This window comes from Orbicella faveolata, unplaced genomic scaffold (assembly GCF_042242905.1).
Source record: "Orbicella faveolata isolate gen_17 unplaced genomic scaffold, um_ofav_v1 contig_48, whole genome shotgun sequence".
NCBI classification, from domain to species: domain Eukaryota; kingdom Metazoa; phylum Cnidaria; class Anthozoa; order Scleractinia; family Merulinidae; genus Orbicella; species Orbicella faveolata.
Genome location: NW_028301578.1, coordinates 14,913,681 through 14,940,706, shown reverse-complemented (window position 1 = coordinate 14,940,706; position 27,026 = coordinate 14,913,681). Strand labels below are relative to the sequence as shown.

Below are 27,026 nucleotides of genomic sequence, written 5' to 3'. Positions count from 1 at the left end.
GCACAAAGCTCATTTAATTTGAACTTAAGTATCATGCTCTAAGGTTTTCAGTTGTTCACATGATTTATCTCAGATATTGCACTAACAGCTATTGATTAATTTTTCGGGCCGTATTCTATTACGCGGCCCGCTTGCGGCCTGTTTGACCTGAATGCTATTTTTTTTTCTTCCAGAACAAACTTCGCGTTTGCACTTCAAGGAGAAAACAAAAGATTTCTCATATTAGGAACAGGTATATGTGAATTAGCATGTACCTTTTTACCAACGTCACGCTTTTCCGAATCATTGTTTTATTTTTTATTCAGAAAAACAGCAAGCGTCACCGATCTATTTATCTTGTCGAATTTAGTAAATATGCGAAGTTTCATAAGAATCTTTTGCAAACTCATGGAAATATGGAATCCAAACTTGCCAGTTTTAACCAAGAGCTGTATGCCAGGGCGTAACGCTTGCCCCCTGGAATACATCTTGATGGATTTGCAACTGATTATTTTGAAACTGCGCATATTTACTAAATTCAGTATGAAAAATTGATCTCCGGAGGTAGTTTTTTATAGGAAAAATACGAGAAAAAATAAAAAGCGAAGGAACCACAATACCTTCAATGTTTTCTGTTGTTGAAATCTCACTTGGACCCACAGTAACTACTGACTTAACAAACACATTCACCGTCACGTCAGTTTGGCGGAAACACGATGGTTTGCCGAGATCACGAGCAACGATCAGCAGCCGATACTCTTTCACCTTTAGTTCGCCAACAATTGTTAGTTCACCATTTTCTTCCCCCATTTTAAAATCTCCGGAGTGGCTGCTTGCGTTCGATATGCTATACCTCACTTCTCCGTTGAGCCCGCTGTCTTGATCAGAAGCGGATATCACCGTCAGAAGTGTTCCCGGATGAGTATGCTGTGAGATGTTAAACCACTTTGTCTGGGAAGAGTCGAAAATCGGACAGTGATCATTTACATCAAGAACTTCAATGTAGATGAACACGAAGCTTGACTTCCGTGGTGTTCCATTGTCTGAAGCTACGATCTTCAACTTAAACAGGTACGGAGACGAACTCTCGTAATCCAAAGCCGATGAGGTGAAGACTTCACCCGAAATGCTATCGATTGTGAAAGATGGGCTCGCCACATTGCCGTTGTCTAACGAGAACAAAAGCTGTGCATTTCGTCCTGAGTCGGCATCGCTCGCTTGGACTTGGAGAATTTTCGTTGCGATGGGACTGTTTTCCAACAAGGTCGCATTGTACAGCGGAGCAGCAAAAACTGGAGCGTGAAGGTTTGGTTTAGCTGTTGTGTTACACGCTGCACCATCATATCCGGGATAACACTCACAAGTATTTGGTAAAATACAATCGCCTTTGCTAGAACAATGATTGAGACTGGAACAGTCGGCCGCACTGCATGCCGGACCATGCCATAAAGGATCGCAGGCGCAAGTGTCATAGCTAGTACAAACCCCATGACCTGGAAAGACAATAAGTATTTGGAGTTAATACTAGGCCAGGGGTAATTATTAAATAGTAGATTGAGTCGATCAAAGACGTCACAAGTTTTCCACATTCTTCCAAAGCTACTTCTTTTAAAACTATAAACTGTCGGTCTTAAATAAGTCATATAAAATCGACACAGCGGATTCAGAAGATTAGGTAAAGCTTCGCTTTAGACGATACCAACTCGATTTAATATTTTAAATGTTACTTACTTTTCTCGTCATCGTATTTTTTTCAAGACAAGATGTCTTCCTCACCTGAACAATAATTAACGCCTTCACAGGACGCATTTGAGCAGTCAGCCCCAGTGTACCCCACATCGCAGTTACAGAGGTCTGCTTCCAAGCACTGGCCATGTCCAGAACAATTGTTCACGGAAAGACACAAAGCAAGACTGCAGTTGACACCACTAAAGCCAGCATAACATCTGAAATTAAAATGTAACAAGTACAGTAGAAGAGATATTAAAAAATGGGAAGGACTGGATAGGAAATATTAGATAAGCGGACAGCATAGCAGAAAAAAGGAGCAGGGAAGAGAAGAGAAGTGAAGAGAAGAGAACAGAAGACAAGACAAGACAAGACAAGAAGAGAAAAGAGAAAACAAGAGAAGAGAAGAGAAGACAAAACAAGACAAGACAAGACAAGAAAAGAGAAGAGAAGAGAAGTGAAGGGAAGGGAAGGGAAAGAAAGAAAGAAAAGAGAAGAGACGAGAAGAGAAGAGAAGAGAAGAAGAGAAGAGAAGAGAAGGGAAGAGACGAGAAGAGAAGAGAAGAAAAGAGAAGACAAGACAGGAGAAGACAAGAGAAGGTAAGGGAAGGGAAGAGAAGAGAAGAGAAGGGAAGAGAAGGGAAGGGAAGGGAAGGGAAGAGAAGAGACGAGAAGAGAAGAGAAGAGAAGGGATGGGAAGGGAAGAGACGAGAAGAGACGAGAAGAGACGAGAAGAGACGAGAAGAGAAGAGAAGAGAAGGGAAGGGAAGAGAAGAGAAGAGAAGAGAAGAGAAGGGAAGGGAAGGGAAGGGAAAGAAAGAGAAGATAAGATAAGAGGTCAGGCATATACCTGCAAGTGAGATTGCCGCCTTCTTTGTCCTGCATACAAACTCCATTTCCACTACAGTTTCCAAGACTCGCACACCTTCCTTCTTCACTACAATTGACACCTTGGAATCCTGGGTAACAATTGCAAGTATTACTTGACACGCACTCGCCTTGACCAGAACATTGGTTCACGCCTGCGCAATCAGGGAGACCGCAGCTGGTTCCAGCCCAACCTGGGTCGCAGTCACATTTGTAGAACGCGACGCAGCGTCCATGACCTAGAAAAAGGTTTTGGCGTAAAAATTATGTCTGCAAGGTGTCTCGCACCTTATTTAACGACGGACTTATAGGAAAAGTTTGACAAAACAAAGTGAGTTGAGCACACTGCACACTCCTACCGGAGCAATGGTCGAGAGATCCACAAGAGAACTGGGTACAGTCTTTACCAGTCCACTCCTTATCACATTTGCACACGTCATAATCAATACAGATGCCTCGTCCAGAACAATCAGACACATTAGAGCAAGTTGGAATAATACTGCAATCACGACCTGAGGACAAAACAAAAATATGTTACTCTGAACAGTTTCCCTTAACTTACTTGACTTCAAACTTGTTTTTATTAGGCCAACTACACCCACGAACCAATCAATTTTGTACGCGGTGCATTGGCGTTAACCCTGTGGAAGCCAAACTTCTAAACTTCACTGAAACAAAAGCTTGACATAACTCACCAATGTATCCGTCATGACAGCGACATTGATCTGTCCTCTGACAAATCCCGTTGATAGGATTTGTGCAGTTGTTGATGTTGTAGCAGGTGGCTGAAATGCAGTGAAAAATGCGATTAATGGCCAATTCACTCTATGAGATACACCTGCAGGGAATCATGGTAGTTGTATTCATCATTTTGGACTGGATGGTTATTTTGATGAATACTACTACCATGATTCCCTGCAAGCACATCTCATAGAGGGAATTTTGTTAGGAAAAAGTAAAGGTAACGTCTGCATACGTCTGTAGCGCACTAACCATGAGGCCACCGGCGCTCCACAATTTTGTTAGTAATTTAGAATGAAAAGAAAGTCGTAGACGGCAACAGCACTGATAAAGGACCCAAGTTCCCACGTTTTGCTCTTAGCGCTTTCTGCGCCGTCAAAATTCTTGAGTTGTGTTTATTTTACCTTGACTCAGTGTCTTTCCTTCATACCAATACTCACCTTTCTGTTCACAAGTAGCGCCTTCCCAGCCGTCCTCGCATTCACAAAATCCTTTAACACATTTCCCATGTTCTGTTGAACAGGCTGTACAGTTCCCTGGGTAGAAGTAAAAAAATTTAACCAGACTTTTATTAAGTTTCGTCTAGCGGGACGTTTGACATGCTTGAATACAATGTTATTATTAAAAGGAGAAGATTCTGTTAGTCGCCAACTTTATTAAGAAACATTCTGAATTCCATATCGAAGTTAAGGTAAAATAATAAAATACAGACAATAAAAGTATAATTATGTTCGAAAATGAATCTTTTCTCGTAGAATTGCGGGACTTTTGAAAGATTTCACAAAAATTGAAGAATTTTGATATTTTTACAATAATATTTTAAATACTTGTTTAATAATGTCTCTTATGAAACGTTTTTCCAGCCTTCTGATTGATTGTGATACATACAATTACTAATGTTACCTACCGAATTCACAGCTGTCACCTGACCAACCAATCATGCACTGACAGGTGGAATTAACACATCTTCCCTTCCCAGAACACTGATCAGGGCAGCCTTCATCACAGAAATAAAAGAATGTGAATGCATCGGGAAAAAAGTAAATCGACATAATTATAAATGACACAGTCTCAGAGCATATGATTCGCTAATTATAAGCAATTATCTTGAAATCCTATGACTTTCGTGTTGTTGTTACTATTGTTGCTGTTGTTGTTGTGGCTGTTGCTGTTGTCGTAGTCTTCGTTGTTGTTGTCCTTGCTGATGTTGTTGTTCTACTGTTTCTACTCACCTTGCTGCAGAGTTTCCTGAGCACTCAGCGATGTGTCATTGGTGACAGCTACGTCATAAATACAGCTCTTCAGCATTGTGTCTGAGAGTCCAAGAGCAGAGCAGGCTGCAGTGGCTTTCTACAATGCAAACGAAAAGAAAGAAATATTCATTTGATAATTCGACTTGATATAAAACACGGCTCTCTTTACTCTGACTGCATTAGAGATTTAAATGTGAGCATAACGTTCTTGTCTAACAAGATCTTTTGCAGGTCCCCGCAAAAAGGTAATCCAAACCCGATTTTTGGCTGTTAAAGTTATCAGTAGAACAAACTTAGTACCTTGAGGATGACGTCGCTAATACCATCTAAAGAGTACATGGGAACATGGTTAGGATCGGTGTATGACGAGTCCATGACGTCATCATTGTGAAAGTTGGATGAATTCCACGACCATGTTCCTTTAAGGCCGGAATCATTATGGACAGCGGTTATACGCCCTGAAAGGTACAGAAGCAAGGGAAAGTGTTCCTTTAAAAAAAAAGTCCCAAATACGAAATATTTTACATATTTTATTTTTGGACTTGCAGTTGATGCATAATGTTAGTTTATACATGTATTGTCTAAACCAAGTTAACAGTAGCTGTTCTGGAAGGTTTAAACGCACATTCGTGTTTGGAAACCATCGGTCGACTTGCTCTTTGGGACGCGCCTTGTTCCAAAAACTTGACGTGTCTTTTGCCATGGGTTGTCCTGTCAAATAAATGCTAATTAATAATCTTAGACGCATTTACATTTAATAGCTGGTTTTCACATGACGTCACTAAAATTCGAACTACAAAACTATTGATCTTCCTGAGATTTTACTTAAATGATGTATACGAGCAGCTGAAAACTAATATTCATACAAATATCCGCTCAGAATGGGTTTTTGGTTTTGTGATACACTACGCTTGAATTTCTAAGCTTTTACGTGACGCGGCATTTACGTGACGGCCTAAAGAGCTGTCATGATGGTTAAAAACGTGTCTTATTTCGGGGAACTTGGCTATCTAAACAGTTCATGTCTTAGAAAAAGTATTATTTCAATGTTTTAGAGTTCCTCGAGGGATAAATTCACGTTTTTGTAGCAAAACTCAGTGACAGATGTTTCTGTTGGTTTCCGGCCGCCATGTTGGTGCCGATACGGATGGGCACCAGCATGGCGTCTCCATACAAATCTCTATAAATTTGGGTAAAAAATCTCTCCGCATATCTCGCATAAGAAAAATTGCTGTGATCAGAATTTTGGCGAGAGTCTTTGCATATTTACCTTCTTTCATTTCCCAGATTCTGGACTTTATCCATTGACCTGTTTTGATTTTTATTTTGATCTATTTTGAATTGCGTGACAATGAAAACCAGCAATATATGTTCCATTCCACTTACAAGAATCAGAGAACTTTATGGGATCGTTGTGCTGTTCTCCATTAGGGCCCTTAAAGTCGTTGGACGGGTCGTTATCCATGACTCCGCAGAGCCCCTCAGTGTGGCCTTTATACGATGCTGTCGGTGTGAACAGCACATTCAGATACTGACGGCCCATCACGTGACTGTGACGTACGTCCGCTGTTATCGTTAGACCTGAAGTGAAGTTACAATGATTTACATCATGCTCAGGAAGGTTATTTAAAACAAACAAGGCGACATTAGAGGCAATGTCATTACGGTCATGACGCAATGATATTCGGTCGCAGTTAGCATTTCTCGAGGCTTACTACATCGAGAACCGAAAGCCCAATATTAGTGAGGGGATCAAAGCCTGTAGAGTTCTAGTTAAATCATTTTTTTTTAACTGTTTGATAACATCATGTTATGCCATTGCTTGTTTATACACCTAATTAGCCTTGATACATAAGCTGTCTACTTGTTTTGATCTAATACATGACTATAACTCTGAAATTGAGCAGAAATATAACCATACTGCCATGCGTCCCTTGACAATGACATCCGACGTTATCGAAATGTCGTTTGTTTCCTTCGCTAATTTTGTGTTGAAATTCAAGACTTGAGTGCAAAAACCATACCCTTTGGGCCACACATACCGATATGTATATATATATAGCCCATATAAAGGAGTACTTCCCCTCTGGCGTTGGATGAAGTTTGTTGTTTTAAGAATGTCTCGAGTGTCGTATAGTTTAGATTTTTTCCCTCTTGTTTTGTGAAGCTCTTGATTGCAAATGGATATATATTAATGTAGCTAGTTTAGACTACTAAGTATTACGAAGATTGATCTTTTTTTATTGATCTTTTTTTTTTAATTCTGAGAAGTCTTTGATTTCATAGGAGTTGTAAAACGTCTCCCATAAAGAAGTTAAACGAACCTGACTCGTATTGTAAAGAAATGAGCACGACTCCTGTCTCGTCAGATTGTGAACTGAAGGTCTTCTGGATATCTATTACGACTGTTCCATTAGCAAGCTTCATCTTCTGACCAATATTAGCCGTCAAGTTTACTAACTTTCCATCAATTCTTTAAAAGTGACAAAACATGTTGATAAAGAAATATTTGAGCCATACAGTAGGAACTAAAAGATGAAGGGACGAAGCTATAGCAGTTTCTCTAAGTTTGGGGTAATATAATTAACGAGCCTTTGAGGAAAAAAAAAACATTTGTTAGAATGGGGAAAATACAATTTTTTGGTACAAACTACTGATTTTGCATTTCCGTGGAACCCCACCTTACGGCCACTGCACCCAGTAAATATGACCATTTATTTTGGCTCATTTCATTTTTATTTAAAGAACCCGTTCAATACGGCCAGATTTTTGTGGCTCGTTGATGACGGGATTGATGGAGTTTCTCTGTAATTTAATTGTCTAAATTGTCTCAGACTTTGTAAATCTTGAACTGATCACCAACTAGGGAAAAATAGGTATGAAATGCCTGTTTCATGAAAGCGATTCGTCAGTCAAAATGAGCTTCCAGAATGGTAAAAGTAAGTAATCAACTTTATTTATCCAGAGGAGGGGGGGGGGGGGGGGCAGCCAATTCAACAACGAGGCTGGTATCCACAGGGGCCCTGGGGAATAAAGATATGTACAATTTACAAAATTTAAAAAATAAAGTACAATTTAAAAATTTAAAATTAGAGTAAAAATAACAAAAACTCTAAAGAACATTTAAAAGGCTGATATGTACAAATATGATAAAATGTTCATAGATTTCCACAGGATAAAAATTACAAATAAAAATGCTTAATATTGAAACTTTTAAAATTACTCAAGAATGGGGCACTCTTAATACAAGCGGGAGATGCGTTAAAATCGTTCCTGCATACTTAAAAGTTCTCTTTCCCATATTGTGTTTCGGCTTTGGTGGGTGCAGGTCGTTACTTCTGCTAGTCGCATGATCATGAAAAGCCCTTTTCCTTACAAAAAACTGATTAAGATATTTTGGAACCAAATTATTTAAGCACTTAAAAACTAAAATACATTTTTGCAGTTTCCTTCAGCTGGCTAAACTTAACCAGTTAAGCACGCGGAGAGTGTCTTTTGAAGTTTTTCTTCGAAGATTAATTCGAGCCGCACGGATAATGAGTCGCAAAATAAACTTAAGTGAGAAAGGTATTTCAAAAATGGATTATCTAAAAGTTACCGCAGTTTTGGAAATTCTCTAGGGTCAGTAGTGTTGACAGTCATGATTGACAGCACACTCAGTCCCGCCTTGACGGCCACGCCCCCTGTCAATGACGCCCGCTGGTAGGCAAAGTAACGGAACTGCATTCCAAAGTCATTGAAGAGAGATTTACAACCCCAAAATTCACCAATGCCGAAGTAATCGTACTCAATTCCTGCGGCGGAAACAAGAAAAACTATGATTAGATAAACTACTAATTTGCTTCTCGGTCAACTTTTATCACAAGTCAATTTTTTTTCTGGCACGTAAGATTGGCTCACCGTCTAATGTCTCCAAATGAGGATCACCCCAGTTCCTCCACGGTCGCCTCCTTTTGCAACAAGGTCCAGTCCAACTGACCGAGCAAGCACAGCGAGACCTGGATGCTCCAGCTACTGCCACACCATTACCAGAACAGTCCCCTGAAAGAAAATGGCACAAACCTTTCACATGAAATAAGAGAAAGGGACGCTCGTTTGACACATTGCTGACCAGAGTGCGCGTTGGTAATATTAGGTAAACTACAGGTAATCGCACAAGTAAATATATGAAAGATCATATATTTCAACTGCTGAGAAAGGTAAGTTATGTATATGACTGTGATGATCAATCATGTCTTCATTTTCGAGGTAATCGTTTACATCACGAAAAAGGTGCTTAAAACAGATTTCAAACCAAACCTCACCAGAGCAAGGTTGTACGTCCGGTTGAGAACATCCGGGTCCTTTCCTGCCCAAAACACAACTCGGGAAATCACCATACGGTGGACGATACGGGCATTTGTAATAACCATTCGTGCATTGTCTAAAAAGTAAAGAAAAAGGATAGACATTTTGGTAATAAAAGATCCAGAAAAAAGGAAAACACTTGTTCGCCTTATTTTGCAAATGAAACTCTTGTGGTAAATGACATGAGGAAGTCAGTCAGTATCACCAAAGGTTGTGAGGCTGTAAATGATAAAAGTTACAATATGGAAAAACATCGCAATTCAAAGAATTCACTCTAAGTATTTATTCAGCATTGAATCTATTGAGTCACTTTTATACACTTACGGTGGAGAAGGACCAGCGCCAGCACCAGGGCCAGCACCGGCACCAGCACTAGCACCAGCACCAGCACCGGCACCGGCACCGGCACCGGCACCGGCACCTGCACCAGCCCCAGCATCAGCACCAGCATCAGCACCAGCACCGGCACCAGCACCGGCACCGGCACCGGCATCGGTACCGGCACCGGCACTGGCATCGGTACCGGCACCGGCACCGGCACCAGCACCAGCACCAGCATCAGCACTAGCATCAGCACCAGGAGCGAAGGCGGTTGCGGGAGTTATTGGTGACAGCGTTGTTGGACATCTACAGGTAGACTGAAAAAAAACCATTGAAGACCATTAAAATACCTGAATCAGATCATGCCATGGCTGTGCAATTGTTTTGTTCATTAAAAAATTTAAAAAGAAATACGAGTTATTCTGAAATACAGGGATGACCCCACGATTTTCATCACCAAACAGACAGACTTATCCTTTCCGTTGCGCGATGCTGAGCTGCATTATCCTAGATGTGCAGTTCAAGAAAAGGGTTTCTGAAAGCCGCGCCCAGCCAAAGAAATACTTTAATGAAGCTTTGCAGCGCAAAGGCTTAGTAAACAAAAGTGGCTTACCTTGGAATTACCGCATTTCAAGGGAAATCTGAAAACAGAGAACTAAAACGCGTTAGATTGAGTACACCGCAAAATGGTATCCCAATACTCCGGCTCTTGTTGTCTGAGTGTTGATTGATTGATTGATTGATTGATTGATTGATTGATTGACTGATTGATACAATGATTTATCTCTGTAGGTAAATCCATGCCTGTTTACTGCGCCTTTCAATAACATGCGGATTCTAAAATCCAAAGCTCAATCCGAGAAATGCATTTTTCGCTATCGTCAATCAAATGTTCGGCGGCTTCGTCCAGCTCCCGACTAGTGCCGAGCACCATTTCGTTGTCTGACCTGTACTCAACGATTTGATTACCGCGCGCTCGGCAATATTCGGAAGATGGGTGGAGCCGCCGAACATTTGATTGACGGTAGCGAAAAACGCATTTGTCGGTTGAGCTTTGCGCAGTAACCCTTTAATTCCCACCAGTGATCAAGCTCAATTCCTTACTACAATACCAAAACATTATCACGAAACAAGTGATGATACGACAGAATTCGTTAACTAAGTAATATTCCCTTCATGTACCATCAAGTTCTCAGAACTGGCATTTTAAAAAATGTATGGCTGTCAGTAAGAAAAATTAACTCTGAGACTGAACAGCTCTACTAATGAGAAACAGCTCTACATCAAATGTTCACTGCAAATGTCAGTCAAGAGTGGCTCAGTAAACTGAGGGTCCCTTTATCACACCGGACATTGTGACTGCTAATTGCTTAGCGTGCATACTGTGTGAAATATTGGTTGCGATAGAGTACCATCAATTAAGTGAGAGCTGATCGCTTTTGAACAAACGTACCTACGCTCCCCTACATCGGCGTTCAACTTCCGACTCAAAACTTGCAACTCGTATTTCACTGCTCCAAAGCCGATCGACAGTCGTCCGACAATTTCCGAGAATCCAAAACTGAGGACCAGTTCGCGTGTAATAGTGTCGTCTTTTCTGGCACATTTATCGCTATTGGCTTTGACCGCAGCATTTATTCGAAAAGGAACTTCTAAACTGAGTCTGAGAACTGAAACATCATAGGCACTATGGCTTTCTTCGGGGCGTTTGCCACCTGCAATGAGATTAAAGGTTAAACTGGGGAAATTGGCTGTTGTGGAAAGGTAATACGTACTTATACATGTCTGAAAAGTTGCCGGACGCAATCTGCAGTACGAAATTCTTTTGCAATTGCACTGGAACCTCTCCCCAAGGTCACCAGAATAGGGATTGTGGCTGCTGTAGAGAGGTGGCCGTTATGGTGAGATAGGGTTGTAATACGACACCTTTTTTTCGGGGGTGAAACTTTTTTTGTCAAATAATACTTATTTTAGCATATATTAAAATCAAAAGGTATCAATAAAAGAGAAACTAAACAGAAAGAGAAACCAACAACGCGCGATTTGGATCACAGTTAGTGACAAAATGGGGTTTTGAACATGCCGTTCGTCAGTCGTTGATTAATTGGCCGTTGTCGAGAGGTAGTTTTGGCAGCTGGAACGAATTTTAGTGGCTCTTGCCTTTGTGGAAAGGTGGTCTTTGTAGATAGATTTTAAAATTAGAGTAAATTTATGGACTGTCTATCGGGGCCAAAACATTGGCCGCTGTAGAGAGGTCCCGAAGGAATACTTGACCCATGTTTGGGTATAGGAGTGCCGCAGAGGGTGTGAAATGCTGACCATGTTTAGGACAAAAATACTCTAAAGACCCTACTATGTGTAGGACAAAGAAACAAAAAGTAAACTAGAGTTTTACCGGTACGATCTGTTCTGTCAATGCGCGTTTGCCCAGAAAATTATCTGATGTTGATACATTATCTTATCTTGACAGAGGGTACCCCGAGGAAAGGAGTGCTTGATGTTTTTGTTTCATATGGAATCGGAGCTTTAGTTAGCCGACCTCCAACTCTGATAAGTCAATGAATGAGGACTGGCTGCGATGGAAGTAGTGAACTGTTGGACGAGAGAGCTCCGTTCGCTTCCAGGGCCTTGTAGTCGTCCTTAAATGATTTAACTTTGGCTTGTTTACATAGGGCCATGGAGGCTTCTTCTTCAGGCAACATTAGAAATTCTGGACCAGTGATCCAACGACATTACGGAGTCAACTCCAGGAATGCGTTTAATCGATTTCCAAGTCGATTTCTTCAAATATCTTAGACTTCAATCTAGAGGCCATGACGGCAGCCTGTAGCTCCTGCCGTGCTACAATCAAGGCTTTGATTGGGGCTAGCCTTGTCTTGCTTATAATAAAGCTCACATTGAAGCATTCACGAGTCACCGTGTGGAAATACGCAACTCCTTGGTAAGCGATTTCGGAGGCGTCGCAGAACACGTGTAGCTGCACATTCTGGCATTCGTCGCGGCGAAAGCCATACCACCTGGGAATCGCGATCGTTCGTGAGGCTTTCAAACCTTCTTTCCAACTTTGCCACTTCTGGAGGATATCATTAGGCAATTCGTCATCCCACTCAGTATGACGCCTCCACAGCTCTTGGATGATCAGTTTTGCCTTAATTACATAGGGCACGGCAATATCCAGTGAATCAAACACGCTGCTCGAGGTACTCAATATTCCCCGCTTAATATTTTGGAATTCACTCTTCACCGGTTCAATACTCAGCCGATTTTGCTCTGCACACCACTTGACACCTAAGGTTCTTTCCTGTGGCAACTCATCACGCTATGGACAAATAATGTCGCACGCCACTTCAGAAGAAGGGATCACTTTAAGCACTTCTCGACTGTTTGACATCTGGCTGTTAAATCTTTGGCTAGACCTGTGGCTTCATCAGAGCTTTGCTTCGATGCTAAGAGGTCATCCATATAGAAATTACGTCTAACAGCGTTGATGGTATCCTCACTGAATCCCTTGCTGATCACGAGCAGAGTTCTGCAATCCATAGTGTGCACAACACGGCAAGTGAACAGCGCCAAACACATGAACAGTCATTTTATATCCAATTGATCTCTTGGTTTCATCGAAGTCTCACCACAAGAAGCGCAAAGAGTCTCTATCTTCTTCACAGACACCCACTTGATGAAACATTTGTTCAATGTCTGCCATTACACCAATCTTCCCGGTGCGAAATCTCACAAGGATTCCTACCAAATTATTTAACATGTCAGGGCCAATCAGAAGCTTGTCATTTAAGGAAACACCATCAAATGTTGATGCGGCGTCAAAGACCAGACGGACCTTTCCAGGATTGTTCGGATTTACTACTGCATGGTGTGGCAAGTACCATATTTTTGAGTTTGTCACTTTGGCCTCTTCTTTTGTCATCCTTTGGGCGTGTCCTTTAGTGACATAATTGTTAATCACGTTCTGATATATCTCTGCTAGTTCCGGGTTTCTCTTGAGTTTCTTTTCAGTGGAATGAAGTCTTGAAACTGCCATAGCATGATTGTTAGACAGGGCTGATCCACGTTTCCATAACATTACTGTTTTGTAGTGGTTTTCCTCCTTGACTGCGCTGCTTTCAAGGATGGCAAGTGCTCTTTTGTCTTCAACAGACATGGTGGACTCAGAGAGAACCTGCTTGGTCACATAAAAATCGATCTCCTAAAATCGTTCAATTTGATTTTGCAATGTGATCTCTTTTCTGATGCTAAAAAGTTTGCATTGATTGTTTTGCAGTGTCCTTGGCTTACATTTCCAAACAGGGTCTATCCAGGGGGTCTTCACTTCGATGGGTTCATCCCATCGTCCCTGGTGGACTTCAAGGTGAATCAATAAGTGAGCTATGTCATCTCTAATGAGAATCATCACGTCATCACCTTCAAGTTCGGGAAGGTCCACATCAGATAAGTGATTCCACTGCTCGGCGGCACTTTTCTTGGAATCCTTTAAAGACAGATTGTTAAGTTCGTCAATGACCCAAGCTCCATCCACCATCACTGGGTCTGGCTGATTTTAAGACGAAAGACCAAAACTTACTCTGTCTAAGTTCTGAGCGATAGCTTCATTGCCAACTGTATTAATATTAAGGCGATATGTTTCGCCATCAAGTCCGTTCTGATCAGAGTCGAGTCACTTCCAGGACCAGGGACAGCATGTGTGTTAACCAGATTCCAATGACTATGAATCTGAACTGGGAGCGCTTGCAAGAGGACTTTGGTTGATGTTGCTCTGCACGGCGGGCAATGAGCTAGAGAGATTCCGAGCTACGCACATTTCTTATGGAGAAGCAGATAGTTGGGTAGAGTTACCTCTGTTACTGGTAAGACTAGCACGCGATCCTAATTGATGATCTGCATTTAACAGGGTGTGGTGGGGAAGCCAACACCGGTTTTTTAGACAACGTTTCACACTCGGACAACTCCTGGCTTGGTGGTTTGCTTTCACGCAATTGAAACAAAGTCCATGGTCCCATGGAATTTTTCTCCTTTCTTGCGGGTGCTTAGACTTAAAGGCAGGAAAAAAGGCAAAGGGTGTTTGCGCTTGCAAATGACATACTTCTTTTCACTTGATGGTGTTTTCTTCTCCTGCTCCTTGTTCGGTGATTGGGATTGGTTTAGGCTGTTGCTCGGAGCATCAGTAGAGGTTTCTGTTATCGTAGTAAGGGGATTTAACTTGAGTCTTAGCTTGACTTGGGAAGCGTCTGTCTCTTGTTCCGTTCTTCACATATGCAATCTTCAAGGGGATTAAACAGTGTTTCTACTCGCTTGCGTAGCCACTTCTCAAACTCTACTAGGGTAGATCTATTACTGCGTCCATTTATGTGTTCATACAATCTTACTCTCAGGTTCATGGGTAGTTTCATAGTTTCCCTACTGAGATACTTTGGGGTTTGAAGAATAGCAGACTGACCCATCTTTACACACCATGTCGTACAGGCCTTCACTTGGTAATAGTAGTCACGAAGTGCCCGCCTATCATTCGAGGTTACATAGGAATTATTGAGCGTATCATTCAGATAAGCTGTGGCCACACTGTTAGGTTTCCCAAACTGACGTTTCAATGTCTTAAGGGCGGTTGGGTAACTATGACCTGTGACACCAGACTCTCCACTACTTTCTTTGCTGCCCCGTCAAGATTTTGGAACTGATAAGCCATGCGATCTGAGTCGGTGAGGGTTGTCTTGTTGTGAATCTGATCACGAAATCTCTCGGATGAATTCGGTCCACTCAATAGGTTTTCCTGTGAATTTGAACATTTCAAGTGGTGGTATTCGCTGCTGTTCATGAGCTCGTAGAAGAGCTACACTTGAATCCGTTTGTAAGCTTGTAAAGGTGAAGTGGAACGCAGTTTCTTGACCTTCTTTCAGTTTACCAATAAATGTATCTACAGGTTCGTCTACTTGTAGAGAGTGATTGGTATTTCTACAAGGTCCACCGAAGTAGGGGGTTGATGTACTTTGGGTTGCTGGGGTCCATTGTGTTACATAAGGTAGCTGAGAGTGGTTAAATGGACTTGTTGGGAGTTCAGGCTAAGTTGTCGGGGGGATCGAACTACCCATAGATGTTGACGCCAGAGTAACATTAGGGAGTTTAAGCAAATCGCTACGGCTGGCTCTGATACGGCTGCCGGAAGTAGATTTCCCCCAAAATGAGACACTGCGCATGTACGTCGGTTGCATCCAGCCTTAGCGTGAAATCTGACTACGTGAGTCGGGATGTTTTGCTGTAGTGGCTACTACGTCGGGTTTATTTCGCTTCTCTGGCCCTTTTCAACGGACATCTTGGCATTTTAAGAATTCCATTGGATACTATATCCTTTAAACTCAATTTAAGTCAAAGATTGTGTCAAGGTTGCCTTTCATAAGCTTGTAAATTCGTATCCTGAATGTACGATAAGTTTTGGCAAAGGTGTTGCAATGGCGAAGCTAGTCAAGTGAAATATTCGTGTTGAGCACGAAGTTGTTTTTCTTCGGTTAAGTTTGCTTTGAGGGTTTAGAGAAGATGTTTTATATCTGGATAACTATACGATGCTATTTTGCTTCTTTAAGTATTGATATATTTGTGTTCTTCATGGTGTTGCCATGGGCTCCCCTTTGGGTCCTATCTTGGCCAATATTTTTATGTGTCATTTTGAGGAGAAGTGGGTGATGAATAACAGTGCTCGTCCTACCATTTGGTTCAGATACGTTGAAGACACCTTCACCTTATTTGACAATAAGGACGCTGCTGTTAAATTTCTCTCTTATCTCAACGACCGACATGTCAACATCAAATTTACCATTGAATTTGAACAGGATCACGAACTTCCATTCCTTGATGTTCTTGTCAAACGCCATAACAACTCATTCTCAACATCCATTCACCGTAAGAAAACTTTCACTGGCCTTTACACGAAATGGGACTCCTTCACACCTCGCAAGTACAAGATAAACCTCATCCGCACCCTTACTTATCGTTGTCTTCGCATCTGTTCATCGTCTTCATCATTACAGTCTGCCCCGGATGATCTCAGGAAGCTATTGTCACGCATTGGTTATCCCCGTGGTATCATCACGTACAACATGAACGATGTAGTGAATAGACATCAAAACAAACCTAAAGACCCTATCACTGCATTTCCCAAGAGAGAAATCTTCATTGGTTTACCATTTTTAGGGTTCCAAAGTAAAGTAATTACCCAGCAACTTAAATCTTGTATCTATAAGTTTTATGGTTGTTTTAAGGTTAAAATAATTTTCCGAAACACCCGCCGAATTAAGTCTTTTTTCCCGTACAAGGACAGGTTCAGCCGTTCTCAGATGTCTAAGGTGGTTTACAAGGCAAACTGCTGGGACTGTGATGATTTTAATATAGGAAAAACAAAGCGTCGACTACACGATAGAAAAACTGAACATTTTAAGGCCTTGCTAAAAGCGGTCACACCTCAGCCATTACGGATCACGTTACTTCCAAGGGTCATAATATTAAATGGGACAATTTTGATATCTTAGCAACTAGTAGGTCAGATATACATTGTAAAATTAAGGAAACATTGTTAATTCGTGATTTAAAGCCAGCCTTGAATGAAAACGTTGGCAGTGAAAAACTTTTTCTTTACTAACATTTTGTATTGTTATTATTATTATGGTAATTTTTTTTTTCTCTCCCGCAGACTCATCTGTTTGTTATTAACTATTAGTCTTGTTACATATTATTAGATACCAGTCTTTTTCTTCTTCTTCGCGTTTAAATTTCGACTGTAATCTAGTTAACGGTCACTTCTGAAGATGTATGTTGTACATACGAAACGTCAAGGAAATTAACTTTGTTTAACATGCGTTTTGGTTCCATGTTTATCACCGCGGTTTGTGTTTTGTTTCTGCTAAAGCTACGATGGCCAAGGAAAAAGATTGTTCTTTGAGATATTTGTCTCTGAAATTATATATTTCATCCATCAAATTGTTATGGTACAAAGTGTATGGCATTCGCTTTCGCTCAGAAATAACCTGTTCGTCCTACCGAATAACGGCCATCGTCCTTTGAGCGAAGCCATTTGGCTGTGAGAAACTAAATAAAAGAGATTTTAAACTCCTTAGCTGATGTTTCTTTCATCTTTGTATTTCGCTTTACTCGGTAAACTTAAAATTTGGCAGACCACCGAGACGTATTCTCCCCAGACCTTTTTTAGTCACAGCAATCGTACTAGCACCAGCCGTAGTGATTTGCTTAAACTCCCTATTGTTATCCCCACTACGGAACTAACTGTTGGAGGGATTTCTCCACCAGGCCCAAGGCAAGATGGCCATGTGACAGAAGTTGCTGGAGGAGCAGCGGTGTCACTATTATCACAATGAAATGCCATGGCTTTTGGTTGGGACACAGACACATAACCAGGTGAAGACAAGTCTCTGTACAATGGAGGCTTTGCAGCTAGACTAATAGGGTTAGCTGAAATTTGAAACGAATATTTACTTTGAGGACTGTAATACCCTTGTTGAGGTGACCGTACTGCAGCACAGAATGTCAGCATATCTGATTCATTTCCTTTGGCAACTGGTGGCTGAGCAGAACCCGAGGTAAGGCATTGCTGGGAGCTTCAGGGAACTCTAGGTTCTTTACTGGCAAGGACTTAGAAATTGTAAAAAATAGAGCATTCATACTAGACAGCTTGTCTATCCAGAGATGAATCTGTGTAAAGATTTCCATTAAGATCTTGGAAAACCTGTTCCTTAATAATTCCAGTATTAACTTCAGTACAGGGACCAACTTTTCTTTCAAACTCAGTGATTGCTTTAGGACAGGGCACGACATAATAGGGACCTTAAGATACGAGGACGGGAAGGCCAGGACGGGAACGGCAGTGGACGCGGGAAACTTTCGCGGGTCCCGTCGTGTCGCCAAAAACAAAATGCTTAAGATGTGTATTTTTGCAAAGGACGGCGACGTCAATAATTCAAACATCCTTTAGACAATAAAAAAGATGGTAGAAATCTTATCCTATTAAGCTTAAACGATAGTGAACAGCGATGCTGAATTTATTTTTCTTTATAAGCCAAGCAAACATCTGTCAATATTTTAATAGAGAAACCTGAATTTCCGTATGAGAAAATTAAACGAACAATCTGATCGACCTGCTTCAGATGGCTTTTTACCACTGGAGCGTTTGAGAATTCTGTCGCCGAAGAATCCTGACTTTTGGTGAACATTTCAATTTCCATCTGTAATTGTAACAAGCATTATGACAATAAAACAAACGTTGCATCAAGTTCCGGGTAGTATAAAAAAACAACAACTAAACATCAGTTTGAAAATGTGTATTCTATTTGCTCGACAGACGCTCCATGGCATTCATTCTTACAACATTTTATCGACTGTACTTACACTGATGTATTCTCAATGCATACAGTTTGTATCGAGCTTGCACACTCGTGACAGCGACTGAACAGTGACTGAAACACAAACGAACAAACGAGGAATATTTTTATTCACATTTTGGCATGTCAGCGTGGTATTCTACACTACAATCACCAAAACTGCGAACCTTATAAACATTCCTATCGATGTAACTAAAAATAAAGTCGATAAGAACATTTATTGGGGCAAAACAAGCGCACAATACTCACGTTTTCGGTGCGACGGCTAGTCGGGCGAAATGACGTCCTCGACGAGACGAGGACGGCAGAGAGATTAGTGGAGAGTTCCCGTGCGCATGCCCCGTTGAGTAAATTTACTTCCGGTAGCCGTCCTAGCTCTTCCCGTCCTAGTATCTTAAGGTGCCTAATGTTTCAAAGACGGCGAAGATTTACTGACCTTGCTGATTTTATCATTGAAGGCCTTTCCTTCGTTAGATTCTTGACCTAGTATTTCATGCTCGAGCTGTGCTACTTCAGATTGATTTTGGGAGGAAATCACAATCATTTCGTTATTTGTTTTCCTTCGCAGTGGTCGAGTTCTCGCTTTCGACATTCAAGTTTCCACTCTAATTTTGAGCCATTTCCTCTATAAACTCCTGTTCACGTACTTCATTGTCTCCTTACTCGTTCGGCAAGTTGTTTTACTTGAAGGCTTACAATGGCCGCCTTTATTTTAGCGTCTCTTCTTCTCTTTGATGAAGACGACTTAGTAGTACCGGGAGAAAGCGCTTTCGAATGACCAGAATCGACCTGGCTTACTCTGTTTACCGAATTTTCAGGAGTCATTTCAAGGCTGCCGTGGCGCGGTGAAACCACACGTTCGTCCACCAAATGCCACGATTCTTGATTGTCCATCATGAGCGGCTGATTTTCATCCGGTTCGAATAGACCAAAAATTGTTAGACCAAGTAAAACGGCTTTAATTTTAGACCTTTGACATAAAAACAAAATCCTTTGACATATTGACCTCGTGCTCGATATCACGCGCGCAAGTTCTCCTGGTATAGATTTAATACAATTCTAATGGCCAGCGGACGCTCCATGAACATCGCACACTAATTAACAATTATTCCATGAAACCGCGTTGGATATGAAGTGATAAATAACCAACGAGCGCGTAGCGCGAGTTGGTTATGATCACTTCATATCCAACAAGGTCGAATGGAATAATTGTTTTAGTATATTCTTAATCGGGTTTTTGCCGCCGATTTTTATTTCAACAATTTTACAGAGCGGAAAATTTTTAAACTTGGCGCACTGTTTTCCATATAAGGTAAAACTCCGACTAATGGCTCATAGTCGGAGTTTTTGAGCCAATCAGAGAGCTAGAAATGCAATAGTCGGAGCTGAGAATATACTAATGTTCAATATCGGGAAGATTGTATGCGATAGGAAAGCATACTTTTATCCGCTTACTAAACTGAGTTGTTTGCCATTCAGAAATTGGGTAGGGAACTGGGGCGAGTTTTAAATTAACTAACACCACCACATGAAAGATCCCGTTGAGATTAGTAATTTGACCAAGAATGAGCAGAGATCAGGTTATAGATCTTGAAACGTGGTTATCCGGTTTGGGGGGACGCTAACTCAACATTAGAGACGTTTGTATGGATTTTGAACCATGTTTAAAGGTCCATAACTTGGTCTCTGTTTACCCTAAAAGTATCAAACTTGGCCAAATGACTACTCTCAGCGTGATCTTTCATGTGGTGGTGTCAATTTATCGATTGGTTAAAATATGAAACTCGCCCCATTTCCCTGCATGCGCACAGTTTCGGAATGGCCTATGGAAATACTCGGCCCGAATAATGCCATCATCTGGCACCAGTTGTGCTAAGGCAAGGGTATAATTCACTATATAGTGGATAATGTAGCTTTTTTTTGCACTGGATTAAACGATTTATCCATGCAGTGAATAGCGTTATCCACCTTTGAAAAACTTGTTCTAGATGAATTGATTTTGTAGAATAGCTTCAGCCATTGTTTTAACGATCAGCCCCGAGTTTTAGCTAATGACAAAGCATTATTTTACCAACAAAGTAGCCTGTGGTGTGGTGAACATAAAAAAAGCAAAATAAATATAAATATAATATATAAACATAAACATAAGAAAGTATACATTATGATGTAATAATGTGTTACTTACTGAATTTCTTGACGACCTTTTTCCAGAATGATTTAAGCTTCCTCAGAGGTATTCTCACAAATTTAGGTAGAGATGGAAGTTTAAAAGTCAACTTTGGAGTGAACAAAACTTCTGCTGCTATCTCAGCTTCTGTTTTAACGGAGCCTTTATCTAAACGAGGAGTATAAACCTTGAACTGCAAAACAAGTTACTTACATTTTACTAGGTAATGAAATGATAACACAAATGGAATAATTGAGATAAGTTTAATGGACTTACAGGTGAACGCTTTGCAAATATTTACTATTAGGGGCACGAATAATTGCGCATTTGACTACAATATTTCAGTAAGACTAGAATACGAATCTTAATCGGACCTTACACGGTGAAATAACCAAAGAAATCAAATTCATCACATTTAGGAGGAAACAAAGGTGGTGAGGGTTAGATAACGTTGCCACATTCCCATCAATGTCTCCTAGCCGGTCATACTTGGGTGGAGTTTAATTTGTCGATGATCTGTGCCTCTTGCCAAACTTTCTCCACATTTTCCGGTTTTACGTCCTCCTCGGAAAAAAAAAATCTACATAAAATTCCAGAGCAGGGGTTTCAATAAAAGCCGGTTACCGGCAGTCTACCGCCTCCTGTAGGACCTCTTACCGCCGTCTATTTGGATTTCATTAGTGAAAATAAAAATGATATTAATAAAAAAAGCAAATACAACAACAACGACGACCACTGAAATTTTTAAATGCTACAAAAGCGAGAATCAATGAAAAGTTGTAAATGAGCTTTGCTTTTGTAAGAATATTAGTAGAAAGAATTTTGTTGTAAAGTTTATCTCACTTCATTTTTTCTGAAGAGTTAAAAATCAGTTTGTTGCCATGCTGGTACATTTGAATGAGTAGCAGAGAAGTTGTACTTATTTTAAGAAAGGACTTCAAAGAAATTACTGCCTAAGTGGATATCAAGTGTCACTGAGAGATACCTGCCTAGAAAGGTATTCAAAATGCACCTCTTTGCAAAAAATTTATAGCTTGTCCAAAAAAATCCTGCTTTGTGATCAATAAAAATACCCATCAACGGCGCGCTTTTTGATGTCCAGAACGCTGGAAATCGCATTTCCGAGCTTCTAGATTTCAAGTTTTTCTGGGGGGGGGGGGCATGCCCCCAGACCCCCCTAGGGGAAAGGGGCCTTGCGGCCCCTTTACTGGTCACAGCCGTCTATTACATCTTCAGTGGCCGCTTATAACTAATGTTATTGAAACCCCTACAGTGCAATCTGGGATTTGAAGGTGATTAGCAAACCAGGATACCAAAAAGTGCTTAAAATGATGGGACTGATTTGCAGTACTTACAACAGGGCTGATGATGTTACGTCTACCCCTAACTGTGGAGGATCCGCCCACAGCCAACCGAACTGAAGTCCTCAGCGACAATGGAACATATGCCTTTGCCTAGGTAACAGTACCAACATTGAAATTGAATGCAAATCAGTGGAGTCGAACCCTTAACTGAAGATTTTAAATGAAAAAACCCAACCAGATCTGAAATCCCATTTTTTTAAAATTAACTTCGATTTTGTCCAGTTTACGACATCTCCTTATAGAAGCGACTACGAGTATTTCTACACCTCACTGGGTGGGATGCTAGTCTATCACAGGGTTACCTCATTCATTTAATCTGTGAGTGCCCATTAAAACCCCTCAACGGAGAAGAGCAGAATTAAGAGAAAGGTTGTCTTTGCCAAGAACATCTCCCATTGGCCCAGGCTGAGTTTCGAACCAGGACCGCTCGATCCGAAATCCAACATGCTAACTATTAATCCACCACGTCTCGCACAAATGTAAGAAAAAAACAACAACAAAACACAAAACAAACAACAGCGGTTAAAACAGAAAGAAAACAGACACAGAAACAAAAAAAGAAAAAAAGCAGAAACAGAAATGGAAACAAGATCTTACCATAGCTTGTATTTCTGCGCTGGCGCTTGTCTCCAGAAGCAAAGCACATCGCATGGTAACAATCCCGATTGGAATGTAAAAGCTTATCTCAAAGGGGGGATGAATGGGCCGTCTTGCCTTCATATTTCCGCTGCAAAAAGAAATCCGGGAGGAAAAAACCTAAACATTAAAAAAAATATTTACAGTAACCACATCTACAATTTTATCGATAATTGTGTCGGAAAGGACGCCGGTGAGATTGACAAAGACAGTTAACTTGACGGAAATTTGGCCAGAATCGACGAAGCCGACGCCAGATCTAGGAATATCAACGACATCGACAACGCACTTTATTAAATCCCTTTTGAAATCACTGGCTATCCTTGCAATCTGATTGGCTCTCAATGGTGCGATTTATTCACGAATCGCACTATTTTTTGCTCTAAATCGCATCTTTTTCTCAGCCATTGAGAATGGGACAGTAAAACAAAACAACAAATCAGATTTCAATATTAGTTTAAAGTAAACAATAAAATTTCAGGAAAATGAAAGGCAAAAAGCCATTGTGTGGAGAATTTAGCGACTAGTATTGCCAAAACTTTGTTGTTATTGTGTTTTTTTTTCCAAAAAACTTGACGAATGTAATTAATTACAGTTTCTAAATGACGATTATCAGCTCCTTCAGGCTGAACACCTACTTTAATGGAAGTTTCCAACTTTCAGTGTCCATTTTGATGAATATTTTGGCGATTTTTCTTCAACATCTGCTCAAAATCCGTATGATACCGAGTCCAGTAAAACATAAACAAACGAAAACCACACAACAACAAATTCAGGGCCATCTCAAGAAGGTAGATGTTTCCAGGTTTCTAGTAGTTTCAAACGAAGCAACAAAACAGCTCAACTCTGTCGCTGTGAATAAACATAGTCAAAATACACCCCGCTCCACAAAACAGTGAATGAATGAACGTCTTACGAAGCTGGTGTTAGTCCCGCCATCTTGGAAATATCTTGAAACAAATGGCGCCGCAAGAACTTGACAAGGTCCTGAGTATTGAGTCCTTCGCCGAGGTCACAAAAAGAAACGGAGATGATAACGAGCTGGAATCCCTTAAAATCATGCCATTAAACGGTATGAAAGAAAAAAAAACAAACCATCCACTGAGCATCGTGCACTCGAGGGAGTTTCACAACTCAAAAGAAATCCATCGCAGAATTACGCAGGATGCACCTTCAAATTCCTTCTCCAAAGACAATGAAAAGTCTCAGCCTCAACCACAGAAGAAAGAAAGACCTTCCATCATTGATTCAAGCGACGAGAATTGAACTTTTATACCTGAAGCAGACTATTTTCGTTCTGACTTCAAAACCGCTTGTTTCTTTGTCATGCTCGGATGAGTTTTAGGCACATGACATCGTTTTGCATACTAAATGAGACGTAAAGGCGTTTCCGGTTCCACTTTTTTTTAACAAACCGGCTACTGGAACAATACACCAAAAGTCTAAAAATTAAGGCGATAAAATTGTGCGATTTCAAAATGGATCTAAAAAAGTGGCAATTGAACTTCATGTCGTGCAATTTTGGTCTGAAATCATACTTATGATTTCAAATCGAACTCGCGCTACGCGCTCGTTCGATTTTGAAATCACGCGTATGATTTCAGACCAAATTGCACTCCACTCAGTTCAATTACCATTATATATCATTCTTCGAATTAATAAATGAAAGGAAGACTTCATTTGAACCGAATGTCAAAAGGTATTAAGAGTGATTTTCTGAGTGTTGAGAATAGGAAGACAGTTACGAAAAATCGATTTTTCTTTTATTTCGCCAAAACATACCTTTGGGTGAACTTATTCATGGGAAAATAGTTTAAAGTTCCAACGATTTATTTTACGGCCAAAATTTAAGAAAGTTCGAAATTTGCATATAATGGCGGTTGTCGCGGCTTAAAATGTTCAGAATTTCACGCTTCTTTACGAAAACAGCGGGGGCGTAAAAACGATCCTATGAAAACAAAACTTGGCACAAATATTATTTCATTCTTATACTTTAAAATCGTATAACAAGTTTCAAGTTTTTGTTTCAAGTTTTGTTTGTAGCTTTTTAACGAAGGGTATTTGTACAGCCGCCATTTGTGTCTCTTGGCAAGAAACAAATAAAGGACAACTTTGACTAGTATAACTGGCCTTTGGTATATATCATTTAGTCAAAATATCTACATTTTAGGAAACCTTGGTTATTGTTTTTTTCACCCGAAAAGTTATAGCTCTGGGAATGAAAATGTTCTCCGTCAGTAAAATAAAATGTTACGGCATGTAAGCGAGTTCAATTTTATGCAAATCTCAAGGTTATTCTTTGGAAGTCAACGGTTTGAAACAGGAAACAACGACTCACCGTTACTTACGTTCCTTCTGCTGCTATAGAAGCGATGTTAACTTCCCAGTGTCCTTGTGAGCTGTTCTGTGAAATATTTCCAGTAAAACAGCGAGCGTAAACGGCCATAAAATTCGACAAGGTCGACAATGTTTATATTTGATATGAGACACTGAGTGGCACACACAGTCCTGGCTGTTTTCATCGTCTTGCTCAGTCGAGAGTCCTTTAGAAATATGAGAGAATATACGCTTCAAACCGTAGTAAATTAGTTTCTCATATCCATATGCCCCATGTCGACTCATGAGTAAATAACTCAGTCTCCGTACACCGAATAAACAACTCCGATGACCTCTGAGGTCAGGAGGTCACCTGATATGTCATTATGTTGCTTTTCCCCGGTTTCACATTACACGCGTAACGCCGTATTTAAGGGTGTTCGCGCGAAAATTTTCCAGTGGATAGATATTTTCTTAATTTTTACAGCAGTCAGATAATGAGTTACTTGTGTCAGAAACGCAAAAAAAAAACTGGGGGTCACCGACTTCGTTGCAGAAATAAAGCGTGTAGAAAACTACCTGATTTTGAAAATACAGCATGGTCTACACGGGTTTGTAGGTAAAAATATCGAATATGAGTCAAAGGAGGCAAACGATCCTACTGCATAGCACCACCGCCTGTGGTTTTTAAAGCAGCGACTATCCGGGTCAGATCTCCATACTTCGTCAGTTACACGGACTAGTAATAAGTGGAGATAAATAATGCCCTTGGCAGTGAATGCGTGATTTAGAGGCGCGAAAGGAACGAGCTGAAAACGCGAATCTCACGCGAAAAAAATAAGCCTTGCTCTCGCTGCTCGTATATCACCAGCCGTTGCTAACTAAAACGGCACAGCCTGTGTTTCTGTGTTTTAGTCATTTCAGTCACCTATGAGGCTAAATTTTGCTGTTATGATTAGGTTTTAGAAGTAGCGCTAATCCATCCCCACCCCACTCCCAAGAAAACTAATTTCAAAAGTCGTGACGGCTAATACTCCCTAGCACAGAATGCAATCTGAATTTGTATGGAGAGGCACTAGCCTGCGAGCAGGCATATATTGGAGAGGAGAAAGTAGGAAAGAAAAAAGGGAATTAGAAGTGCCACCCAAGCCTGTTCGCCGTAAAAGAATCTACCTGGACATACTTTAAAAAGCCATATTAGCATTAAAACGGATGAACTCTGTGCTGCTGTAACTGAGGATCATGTATTAAATGCTTGTTTAATTTTTCGCACAAAATGTCATGCTGCTCTTGACAGATATCGCAATAACAATATAAGGAAGTGAACATGTTTGATTTGTATTAGCAAGCGTATCTTAAAACTATTAAGAGTACAACTTCAACAAGTAAATAATAAATGTCTGACACTTTTTTGACGCCTTTAACGACACAGGCAAATATTGAACTTCCTCAAGATATGTGATTGTAAAGTTTTACAGCAATCAAATGCGAAGGAATGTCTTCAAATATGGCCGGGATAGGAAATTGAACGGTAAATTTGGAAAGAAAATCTTAAGCCTATATAACAGAAATTTCAGATTAGAAAAATAAAAGAATGAAACAAATGTAACTAAGCCTTTATTTGCATAGAGTAAGTTTGTCACTTTTGCTAAGCGACACGAAGCGTTACTGAAAGCAGGTAGCTTGCGTTACTCGAATAAATAATATGCAGAATTTAAAACATTATTATCTTCGGCGGTCCAGCTTTTTCTGCAGATAAACGGTTTCTTATTTTTGAGTATTTATCTTTGCGCACGTTTAGATGTGTGCCAAATGTTACTACGCGCAAAACTATGAATCACGTCGACATCAAAGAGATCAATCTAGTGTTGAAATTATGTCAGGGTATCATGCATCTATGAACGATATCTTAGAA

At 40.5% G+C, this 27,026-nt stretch overlaps 3 protein-coding genes across 3 annotated transcripts in view; all 3 read right to left on the bottom strand.

Moving 5' to 3' along the window:
- The window catches only part of LOC149096667 (uncharacterized), a 71,108-nt gene that overhangs the window by 5,683 nt on the left and 38,399 nt on the right, over positions 1-27,026 (bottom strand). The gene's annotated exons all lie outside the window — the stretch shown is intronic.
- The window catches only part of LOC110044849 (uncharacterized), a 54,915-nt gene that overhangs the window by 1,188 nt on the left and 26,701 nt on the right, over positions 1-27,026 (bottom strand). Inside the window, exons 23-42 of the mRNA XM_089281182.1 lie at positions 22,757-22,886; positions 22,151-22,249; positions 20,814-20,988; positions 10,690-10,951; positions 9,850-9,877; positions 9,240-9,553; positions 8,873-8,991; positions 8,469-8,609; positions 8,167-8,362; positions 6,893-7,041; positions 5,955-6,149; positions 4,869-5,026; positions 4,548-4,665; positions 4,223-4,312; positions 3,756-3,851; positions 3,270-3,359; positions 2,934-3,086; positions 2,558-2,813; positions 1,756-1,925; positions 600-1,472 (exon numbers count right to left, since the gene is read on the bottom strand). Of these exons, the coding sequence (XP_089137308.1) occupies positions 600-1,472; positions 1,756-1,925; positions 2,558-2,813; positions 2,934-3,086; positions 3,270-3,359; positions 3,756-3,851; positions 4,223-4,312; positions 4,548-4,665; positions 4,869-5,026; positions 5,955-6,149; positions 6,893-7,041; positions 8,167-8,362; positions 8,469-8,609; positions 8,873-8,991; positions 9,240-9,553; positions 9,850-9,877; positions 10,690-10,951; positions 20,814-20,988; positions 22,151-22,249; positions 22,757-22,886 (3,812 nt within the window). The remainder of the gene's footprint in view (positions 1-599; positions 1,473-1,755; positions 1,926-2,557; positions 2,814-2,933; positions 3,087-3,269; positions 3,360-3,755; positions 3,852-4,222; positions 4,313-4,547; positions 4,666-4,868; positions 5,027-5,954; positions 6,150-6,892; positions 7,042-8,166; positions 8,363-8,468; positions 8,610-8,872; positions 8,992-9,239; positions 9,554-9,849; positions 9,878-10,689; positions 10,952-20,813; positions 20,989-22,150; positions 22,250-22,756; positions 22,887-27,026) is intronic.
- LOC149096670 (uncharacterized) lies at positions 11,002-20,793 on the bottom strand. The gene is made up of 2 exons (XM_089281179.1): positions 18,878-20,793; positions 11,002-18,703 (listed from the first exon to the last, which is right to left on the bottom strand). Exon 2 carries the CDS (start codon positions 13,390-13,392, stop codon positions 12,862-12,864), a length of 531 nt encoding a protein of 176 aa, XP_089137305.1. The 5' UTR covers positions 13,393-18,703; positions 18,878-20,793; the 3' UTR covers positions 11,002-12,861.